The 11,579-nt window shown below is 33.5% G+C and overlaps 2 protein-coding genes across 2 annotated transcripts; one reads left to right on the forward strand and one right to left on the reverse strand.

Annotated features, from left to right (window-relative positions):
* The first annotated feature begins 366 nt into the window (after positions 1-366).
* On the forward strand, positions 367-2,974 carry LOC140040060 (uncharacterized). Its single transcript, XM_072085717.1, has 3 exons — positions 367-954; positions 1,525-2,008; positions 2,337-2,974. Exons 2-3 carry the CDS (start codon positions 1,542-1,544, stop codon positions 2,512-2,514), a joined length of 645 nt encoding a protein of 214 aa, XP_071941818.1. The 5' UTR covers positions 367-954; positions 1,525-1,541; the 3' UTR covers positions 2,515-2,974.
* Positions 2,584-6,028, reverse strand: LOC140040059 (uncharacterized). The gene is made up of 7 exons (XM_072085716.1): positions 5,748-6,028; positions 5,185-5,262; positions 4,270-5,086; positions 3,860-3,981; positions 3,252-3,480; positions 3,013-3,159; positions 2,584-2,858 (listed from the first exon to the last, which is right to left on the reverse strand). The coding sequence occupies exons 1-7, from the start codon at positions 5,919-5,921 to the stop codon at positions 2,584-2,586; spliced, it is 1,842 nt and encodes a 613-aa protein (XP_071941817.1). The 5' UTR covers positions 5,922-6,028.
* Between the last annotated feature and the right edge of the window lie 5,551 nt (positions 6,029-11,579).

Consider the following 11,579-nt stretch of genomic DNA (forward strand, 5'->3'; position numbering starts at 1 on the left):
ATCAATGTTAAGAATTGCAGAAATCATATCAATTTTAGCATGCCGTATCAATTTTAGAATTGTAGCAACCGTATCAATTTTAAGATTTTTAGGAACTGTCAATTTTAAGAATTGCAGCAACTGTATCAATTGAAGAATTGCAGTAACCGTATCAATGTAAAAACTGCAGCCACTGTATCAATGTTAAGAATTGCAGAAATATTATCAATTTAAAGAATTGCAGCAATCGTATCGTTTTTAAGAATTGCAGCATGCCGTAAACTATCAATTGTAAGAATTATAGCAACCGTATCAATGTTAAGATTTGCAGGATCTGTATCAATGTTAAGAACTGCAGAAATTGTATCAATTTTTAAAGGACAACTGTACCGAGGACCATATTTTAAAAACGTATTAGGGGTATACATATGATTTCAGAACCATCGCGAAATCGAGGATATCGCCGCACGCGCTCGCCGTACAGCCGTCGCCGTAAATTGCTGTGACGTCACAGGTGCATCGCATAATCTACTTAATGAGTTTTCGCTGTTGTTACCATACAATAGATAGGTACCGTCACTTCAATTGCTTATTTAACCTTTTAAATTACTTAAATTTGCCAAAATGTTTTCCTGGTATTTTGAAGAAACACTTCAATATCCAGATAGACAAAACAAACAATAAAACAATTCAACTTTTATATTTTTTACGATTTATTTAAAAAGTGTGTTTACTAGAAATGTTCGCGCTTTGCGAGACTTGTCTATGGGACCCGAAGAGTAGCTAGTAGAAACATGACGTATGACGTTCTGGAATCATTCAACCATATCGGACTCAAAACTTTTTCTCTGCTGCATGCTAGCTGCTGTGTGGTGGTGGTGTGTATGTGACGTGTGGTGATGTGGTAAACTGTGTGTGTGAGATAGTTGTAATTTTTCCAGACAAGTTTTTTAGCATTGATCGTGGGCTTATCACGTAAGTTTAAAAAAAAAATTAGATTATGTTTGTTTTTGTGTCAGGGTCTCGTAATTTCAATTTTGGAAAACAAAACTAGGCCTAACCTAGGCCTAGGCCTAGGTCCCCTCTGGCTCTGCTGCCGCTGTTTTCTTTTATATATATGCCTAGCCTAGGTCCTAGTAGGAGTCTGGGTAAGCCTATTCTACTAGGCTAGGCCTATAATAAATAGGCTACTAATTGATATGCGCAAGAGCCTAGTATAGTACTATGCCTACCTAGTACCAGCCTAGGCCTAGTAGTACTCTACTACTAGCTTAGAGTGGGTCTGATTATTTTGGGCCTTTGGCCATGGCATGGGTGGGGCATGGCCGCCGTTTATGAACGCCTAAAAATTCATGAACTTATTATAATAATATTAATAATATTTTACTCGAAATCCTCACTCATAATCATATTGTGCCCAGCTAGAGGAAGGGTTAGGCAGATGGATTGAATACTACTAGGTAGACCCAGGGCCTACTAGGCAGTGCATATCAAATCGGTATTTAATATAGCCCAATTTAATACTCTCATTTAATTTCATCATAGACACATAACGATAAAACATGGCTGAAGTGCATGAAACAGAAGAAGAAGAGTATGGAAGTGACGACGATATTTTTTATTCTGTTCCAAGACCATATTTATTTGAACCACAATACTCACCAACCGAGATAGAGCGCAGAAGAAAGGAGAAGAATAATAGTGCAGTTGCACCCCTGCCAACAGCTTTAGTAAGTAGACTGAATGACAGTTTTTGGTGTACATGTGGTTTTTGTACACCAATGGCAACGGAAGACGAATGTGTATGTTGCAATGAAGTTCAACAAACATTGTCTTTGTTAGAGAGAGAGAGGCCTACTACAACTCCAATGGAAAAAGATGACGATTTATTATTACGGTGCATTACATCTCATTGTGATCTTGAAGCACACTTAAATACAAGTGTTTTGACAACATTTTTTCGAAGTCATCGACACAACTGGAAACAATTTCCGAAACCAAGGGGCCTACATGGCCAACTAAATAATGAGTAAGGCTTTTGGTTTTTTATTCAAGATATCTTTCTTCCTTTATTTTTTTTATTCTTTCTACATAATACATTCATTTTGCCGCTAGTTCCATTGTGTTAAACTCAAGAGAACTACTCTATAAGCACAAGAATATGTTTTGTTTTTAAAAATACATTTGACCACTAAATCTGTTTTGCATGACCATGTTTTCAAAAGTCACTCTAATAACCATTTACTATATAGAATACTAGATATCAACAAGCAGTGAGTAAAACAAAATATAGAAAACATGGCACTTTTTATTTTTAACAGACTTAGCTAAAGTCATTCATTTTTTTAAATTATCAGACAATACCGCCTTGTAGCTTACAGAGTTGTACTACAATGGATTCTACAAGGTGAAAAACTAGGCTACAAGAACAGAATGGTATTGCCAGCTTGTTTGGTCAAGAAAATTAGAGAAAAGTTTCCTTCACCTGATGGAACATACAAAGGTTTTTCTTGGCCTGCTACTGATGATGCATAATTTGTTCGATTAAACTGAAAAATAAACTTTGTATAACAACAGTATTTAAATCATCACCATCATAATCATCTACTGATTATCCATAATTTGCTCGGTTCTTTGACAATATTCATTTATTAATAAATCTTTAGAAGGTTGTTCCTGCTTTGAGATGTTTTTTGGTAATTCTGGAAGAGGCACTGCAGATTCTGTATATTTGTACCTTATACCTGGGTCCATTCGTCTCTGTAGCGTCTTCTCAACCAGATCAACAACGTAATCATATTTTTTAGCTTCATAAATTTTTTTGGCAGACCATGATCCATCGCCCCGTTTTGGGCAAACCATTTTGTATCGAAGATCACCTACAATTAAATTCAGAAAAACAAATCATTTTTAATAGGCCTATTATGTAGCTGGACTAGACAGTTTAGACATGGGTGAACAGAGAATATAATAAAATGTTGTATATTAACTTAAAGTGTCTTGTTATTTTATTACATGCATTATAAGTATTACCTGCAATTGTTTGTGCCTGTTTCCTGCCAACATTAGCATTATGATCTATAACTGCTAGCTGAGTCCTGCCTTGCATAGAACCATAATGAAAGTGAATTCGTTTTGGGGCAAACTTGGTGTACGAGGCATGATAGGACTCTAAGGTACCTGAATTGAAGAATTGAGCAGTGAGTAAGTAAAATGGGTTTTACACTAACGTTTAATTCTTATTGTCTACACAAAAAACATTTCACACCCACCAGTATGCTTAAATTCTCCAAGTTGACCAAGATCATTATCTAATCTTTTATCCAGTACAATTTTTTTCAAAGCATCATAGGCTGGCGAATCATATTCTAGCCATATCTTGCTTTCTGCTTCTTCTTCTGTTAGGGCACTGTGTGCACAGGTATTCTCAATCCCATCTTCCTCCCATCTGTGAACATTTACCACGTGATTTAAAATTGATTTCCACCTGTTTTTGAGTACCTAAACATTAGTAAAAAAATAGTGTAAAGCTCAATTTAGAGAATGATGATGATGGTGCTCTTTTTTCTTTTATACTAGTATAAGAGCAGTTTATATAGTACTGCAATATTTTTTATTGGACACAACTTTATTTTTATTTCTGTATTAATTATATAGTACTTATTAATAATAAACACAGTATAAAGCAGAACTGATTTTTTAATTTTGAGTATTTTATATATCAATTATCAATATGATGATGTACATAAATATATATTTTTGTTTTGTTTACAGTATATTGACAGGGCTTGTTAAGCACATCACAAGATGAGAGTTTCATTACTTTTGCTTTTCCTCTTCACCCCTGTCGATTGAAAAAAAAATTCACTAGTGGTCATACCTGGACATCACCTTTACAAGTTGCACAACAGAACCACAAATGGTTTGTTATGCTCTTGGTCCACAATAATAGGTGCTCATTTCCCTTCTTTTTACCACTTGCCAAGACTTTCTTTTTAATGCCTGAAATATTTGATAAAATATACAATATAGTATTAGTAAAACAATTTATGAACTTTACAAACATGATTACAGTATATACTGTACTCGCTGGTGCTACACTAGTAGACTAGAAGAAGTGTCAATTGAAATTACACTGTGCGAGATGAGATAGATTAGAGCAAACTCATATAATGCTCATTTGTACAATATGTATATGGTGCTTATTTATATACTGATGAGAGTAAAAAAAATGAAGGATTTAATTTGGTTTTAGTTTGTTAGAGAATTATTTTACTGTATCAATCATACCTTTACAAACATGCCAGCAATCAAGCTGATGTGATATCTCCCAGTATTCGTCCTTCATAACTTTTCTGATTGATGGTGATCTGTCAGTTGTGATTGTTTTGATGTTGATGCCATGACCCAACAAAAACTCTAAACTTCTGATGAAACCTTCCTTTTCCATTGCTACTGAGCTGGAACATTCCGTCACTTGTATCAGCCGAGCATCAACAATTTTGTCACTTTTCTCTTCAATAAAAGAGTACGTAGAATATTTTGCGGAATACCCTGGCGAGTCTGACCGGGCGTCCCCCAAAATTGAGATAGTCTCATTATCCAAACTTCTTAAAATGAGTTCGGCAATCATCACATCTTGTTGTTCCTTATATGCTTCATTTATGACTGGCAACAAATAACATTTTTGAATTTGATAAAAACTTGATGATGATAAAAAATGCATATCAAGAATTTTAGCAAAATTATTAATTGCTTGATATGTGTTTCCACTGTACAAAATAGCAGAGGCTGTAAGTAAATTGATTTCTGCCATTCCACGAACATCTGGACAGCTTTCCCATTTGCCAAAGTGATATTCAGTACATTGCCAATGTACAATTATTTTTGCTCCCCTGTATAACACATTTGTTGATATTATCTTCTGACCGCATTCTTGGCATCGCTTAAACATTTCAAGCACACTATCAACATTGACTATCACTTTTCCTGTAACATTATCATCTACTACTTCTATTTCTTCTTCAGAGGAAGAAGAACTGTCCTCTTCTGGTATCCATCCCATCGACTCATTTCCATGTGATGATGAAAAGCTTACATTTAAGTCCTGTAAAATTATAATATTATATAGTTTACAGAATTTGATATTACATACACTACGCATTCACAAGTTGGTGAAGATAGATAAACCATAAATAATCATACCTCATCATCATTGCCATGTACTGATTTTTTTTCTTGGACATCATGTGATGTATGCGATGATTCTGAGCCTGTGAAAAACTAAATATATTTATTTTTCTTTAATACCATTTCTACACAGTAACAAAAAATAGAATTGTTTTTTTAAACTATAGTTAGTGTTAATTGTTGTTGTTCTCAATCACCAAATGATGGCTAGTAGTTAGTAGGCCTAGTTAGTAGTAATCATCATTATAGCATTTTTCATTAAAAAAAAATAATGCACTAAGAAAGGGCCTATCTCTAGCTAGTAGTAGTAGTAATACTATCTAGCATAGGCCTAGGCTATATTTTTTCTTGTTTGGATTTATAGGCTAGGCATAGCCTAAAATCCCTAGGCCTATATCATAAATGTAATATTTTAATAATGTACAGAGTAGTAGGCCCAGTCAATTGTTAATTTTTTTTTAGGCTTAGCCTAAACATAAAAAGAAAAAAAAAACTTATTAGGCCTATAATTTACTTTGATATATTAGGCCTAATTATTAATATTATTGTTCTGGTGGTAAATTCATCATTGTTCTTACCGATTCTTGATTACCAGCCTCCTGTCTTTTTTTAAATGCACTTCTCATAGTTGTACTACTAGGTTTGTTAAATGCAAATATACTTGGTACTGCGTCAGGTTTCAGGCGGTGTTTTGGCTTGTAAAGATGCGGAGCTAGATCGTGTTTTGGGTCAGGTAGGTAATCTGACTTCATGAAGTGCTTTCCACAAACTCGCAAAGTTCTGTATGTCGACGGCTTACAGCCGGGATTCAAATTAGCGTTTCTAATAACAGTTAACCATCTTCTGGCCAACGCCTTATCATTTGGAAAAGTATGAAAGGGTATTCCATCTAATCGGGCTTTTTCGTATTCCCAACAATTTGAAACAACACACGCCGGCATTTTCAGTTCCCTCTCTCTACTACTACTCTACACAATGTTGATCACACCACCGTCACACACACGAGAGGAGGAGGAAGCTCGCACACGGCCCAAAAATCGCTAGCTAGCAGAGAAAAAGTTTTGAGTCCGATATGGTTGAATGATTCCAGAACGTCATACGTCATGTTTCTACTAGCTACTCTTCGGGTCCCATAGACAAGTCTCGCAAAGCGCGAACATTTCTAGTAAACACACTTTTTAAATAAATCGTAAAAATTATAAAAGTTGAATTGTTTTATTGTTTGTTTTGTCTATCTGGATATTGAAGTGTTTCTTCAAAATACCAGGAAAACATTTTGGCAAATTTAAGTAATTTAAAAGGTTAAATAAGCAATTGAAGTGACGGTACCTATCTATTGTATGGTAACAACAGCGAAAACTCATTAAGTAGATTATGCGATGCACCTGTGACGTCACAGCAATTTACGGCGACGGCTGTACGGCGAGCGCGTGCGGCGATATCCTCGATTTCGCGATGGTTCTGAAATCATATGTATACCCCTAATACGTTTTTAAAATATGGTCCTCGGTACAGTTGTCCTTTAAGAATGGGCAGAAACGACGTGGCAACTTGTACCATCAACAGTTAATTGTAAATAGTAACCAGCATTACTGTATCATCGTTCTCACATTCTCGTCACCATCCTAATTCTCAACAACATCATCACCACTATCCTTCTATATAATTATCCTCGCCAACTCCAAATTTTTATCACCATCACCTCTCTCTCCTACTCAGCATCATCCTCCTACTCCTCCTCCTCATTCTTATCATCGTTATAATTGATAGAAACAGCCGTATATTCTTAACGTGTAAATAACACCTCAACTACTAAATAAACCTGTACTTGGGAGGACACTTTCCCATGAAACAAAAATGTTTTTACCACTAAAGATACGGCCATTCAATGGACACCTTTTAAGTGAACACTTTGTTTGGTCCCGAAGGTTTCTCCTTAAATAAGGGTTCTACTGTATCTATGTCAAAATGATATCCAAATGATATCCATCGATAATGAAATTAGGCATGATATTTGTATACAAAAATGATCGTTGACTTTCAATAATATTACAACCATCCCCCAGGCCTTTCTTAATTGCTATCAAGTTTGTCCAACAATCCCTCGATAATTCACCAATCCTGGTTTGATGCTAATGTGTCGTATAGTATCCTTTGTTGTATCAATCAATAAACTATAATCATGTTTTAATTAATCAAATTAATTTTATTATTATTAATATTAATTTGTACACGAAAATGTGTCGTTTCACACGTCAAAAGTTGCTACATTTCATTTTCATGGAGAAATACATGGATGCATATAGGCCCTATCACATGACAACATAACAATGTGTACGCGCGCGTTCAAATGTTGTACCATTAATGTATCGTCGAAGTTAACAGTTAAGGAAGTGATGAAAGTTTAATTGCATACATACCGTGCCCTACTAAGTAGGAGTGACGTAATTAATCATTATAAATCATCATTAGCTATAATATAACATAAAATAAAAACGTACCTGCACAGAATAGCTATTTACCACAAACACCTGGCTTTCAAGTCCCTTTCAAGTCCCTTTCTAGTCTAGGCCCACAAAACAGACACATTTTATATAGGCCTAGCTTTATAAACATACCTTATTCCTTCATCACATTTTGGTGGTAATCAATTGCTTGGTAGCGGCCTTAGGTTGCTATTTTTGTAGTCTGGTCAGTTTATATTCCATTAACAAAGATTTTCTCTTAATACTTAATTAAATCAATGGAGTAATATTACTCCATGATTAAATGATCTGGGCCAAATGTCCAGCTAATTTGATTTCGTCACGCTCTATTATCTTGATAAATGTTTGTACTTTTGTGATTGACATCTGGGGCTTTCACAAAATAATGTGCTCCGATTGGTCGCTGTCAACCAGCGTGAATGACGTATGTAAACGTTTTAAAATAGCAATCAATCAATATCAATCAATAATTATGCCAAATGAATTTTTTATTCAATATCGTATTTTGTGAATTCTTCTCTCTTAAACTTAGTGATTGTTTACAATCATATTACCAAAATTGCTTCAAAATCACAACAAAAACTAATTAAAACTTCAAAACATATTAATCAAAGCATCGGTAGGCCTATGATAATTTTACCATAAATATAAATTCGGCACTCATATGGGTTAAAAACGATATGTGTATAATGGTAAAGGTGCCTATCGCCAATTGGATAATGTCGTTTCCATGTGAGGAGAACAGGTAGGCCTATACGTGACGTAAAGCGACGTCAAGTAAGAGAAACATCAAATTTCGTCTCTGTCCCGTTGCTGCGTCAAACGTCTTCCGTCGATTAAGTAAAATTGTCTTGATAACAAAAAATGATATCGAGAAAGGAGTTGTAACAGAAATTATAGGTAGGTGGTACGGCACTGTGGAATACAATTTTATATTATTATGTGGGGACGGAAAGGTTGCATTTTTTTTTGCATAACAACAATTATGGAAGGAAGTATTGGCACGACATAGATTAGAGAAAGAACAAGTTAATGTTGATATTAAAAATGAATTATTCAAATCAAATGTTAAAACAGGTTTTTATGATAAGTTTATATTTGAACTAAAGACAGTGCCAATCTCCCAAGTAAAATGGAAAGCAGAGTTTTTAAATAAGACTATGGTATGGAACAAAATATGGAATAATAAAGTCAAAGATATGAAACATATGGTAAAAGTTGCGCAATTCAATTTTAAACTTTTACATCGCATACTTGTTTGTAATAAAAGATTACATATTTGGAAATTGTCTAAAACTAATAGTTGCGATAGATGTAAGAATGTGATAGAAAACGAAGAACATATGTTACTTAAGTGTAAAGTGATTAAGCCAGTTTGGAGGAAATTCAATAATCTTATTGTTGAATGTTTTCCTAATGAAACGCCAATACATTGGTTTGATATAGTTACTGGTTCCAAAGATAAACTTGTAAATGAGCTAACATCTATCTTTACGTTTTGTATATACAAAATCCCGCATAAGGCTTAGTTTATTAGATAACATGATGGGTAACGAATCAAAAAGTATCTTGAATATGTTTAAGTTTGAATTAAAAAATCTTATAAAAAATGAATACGCATGTAATCAGTATAAAGCAGTTATAAAATGGAATGATGTTAAAATGAAATTACAGTAATAGAATTCATAAAATAAGAAAAATATAAAACTAGTACAAGCTGTAGTGTAAAACTAACACCTAGACTTATACTAAAACTAATACATGATAGAAATAAATGTATTAGGGTAAAAAACACACTGTCAAACATATAAGTAAACAAACTGGTAAATGTAAAGGGCCAACATAGTAAGAAAAGAACTTTAAAGGAAGAGAAATAGTGGAATGAAACAAATGTTATACAAGGCCAAAACATAAAAAGTAGCATATAATGTGTTTATAATAACTATATTAAACTGATTCGTAAATGTAAACAGGTATATTAATGTGTGTATGTGTGTATATATTTGTAACGGATGTAATATAAGGTAAAAAGAAATAAAGAAACAAATTGTGAGTACTGATTTAAGATATAATAAAAGAAACACCTACTTTTTAATACATTTCTTAATATAAAGTAAATTTAAATGATAAATAGTCGTACTTTTACTATAACTTGCAATAAACATAAAATGTACGTTTTTAAAGCATACTTTTACTCCATCGATTTTATGTACATGTATAGATATAGTGCCTTTTTAGCTGTTATATTGAATTTTATTGTTCTTTATTTTTATAAAAATGTATGTATGTTATATAATATATATTTGTAAAAGGAATGAATAAATGTGGGTGACCCCCACGAAAGAGAGAAAAAAAAATTAAAAAAAATAATGGAACAAACGTTAGTACAGTTGGCACCTGCATGAATAGGCCTACTACAATATTTTACCATATCACCCTAGAGAAATGCAATATAATAGGCCTACCATCCGGTCAAAATCGGAATGACCACAACAATAAAAATAACAATTATTAAAATTAATACGACGAGTTTTATCATAAATAATTAAGGGTTTCGACTATCATCTCACCAGGTATATTTGAAGATATCAATCTACTCAATAACATATTCTCGAACCAAACACGAAAAAATGGCGACACGGACAGGATCACAGAAACACCAACAAAATAGCAGGAAAGTAGAGAGAATGTGATTTTGGGCGACCTTCATTAAGTCAACCTATATGGATAAAACATTCAATATTTAATATATATTATAATATAAGATCATTCAATACACGATTACTCGATGGTATAGAAAGTTAGTACATACTTTCGGTACTGTTGTGAGAACAAGAACACTGATTCAGTTAGATAATTATTAGTTATTGGGATTAAAACTAATTTTAGTTGAACGATGTGTCTAATGGTTGCCGATGCTGAAACATACCGCACACATTAGACGAAGATGCTTCGCATTTATTTACTTCTCTTCCTATTATACAATAATTGTTTTTAATCGACGGTAATCGCGATCGTTGACAACCGCAAGAGTTGAATCAAGGCAAGCTGTAATAATAATATCCTGGATTTATATAGCGCCTAATGTTGTGATCCTCTAAGCGCTGAACATTATTACCCCAGTCATTTTTTCCTGATCAAACAAACTAGTAATCAGCGCAAAGTTGTGTCTTGATCTAACCGGGTTCCCGTTTATACACCTGGGTGGAGAGAGGCAAACGTAAGTAAAGTATCTTGCCTAATGATACAAGCAATGCGGCGGGAGTTGGATTCGAACCTCGATTTCACGACCCACCAGTAGTCGAACGTTCAACACACTGCGCCACACGCCCTTATAATTTCCAATAATGGTATCGTAACAGACTTTGATCTGCGGTTAGGCTTCGACGAATTCATACATTTATGTACACCATACGTTGACTTGTTTTTGTTGCTACAGTATTTGATTGTATTTCAGTACATTAAAAGGTCTTATGTGTCTTATTTTTAACGAATATGAAGTTTTAATAGGCATCTCATTTTTAAAATTGATTGAAAATCAAATAGACACAATATATTGACAAATCTAAAGTGTTTAGTTTCCATGCAAACCATTCAACAATACTGTAGGCCCTACATTAGGTTACGATTGACGTAAAGCAAAAAACAATGTACTATGTTTATGTAGTTTATTTCAAATTATCTATGCAAAGAATAAATTTGTTTTTAGGAAAATGTATTTTGCTTACGTTTCCCGAAAAATTATGTATAGTTAGTTAACATTAACATTGATTAGTTTCTATCAATGGTAAAGCAATACAATAAAATGTACTTTTTCAGTAAAAAAGTACAATGTTGATAATGTTTTATTTTATTGAAATATATCTGCAAATTATAAATTTGTTTTTTTAAAATGTATTTTCCTTACGTTTCCCGGCAATTTGA

The sequence above is a fragment of the Antedon mediterranea genome, chromosome 2 (assembly GCF_964355755.1).
Source record: "Antedon mediterranea chromosome 2, ecAntMedi1.1, whole genome shotgun sequence".
Classification (NCBI taxonomy): domain Eukaryota; kingdom Metazoa; phylum Echinodermata; class Crinoidea; order Comatulida; family Antedonidae; genus Antedon; species Antedon mediterranea.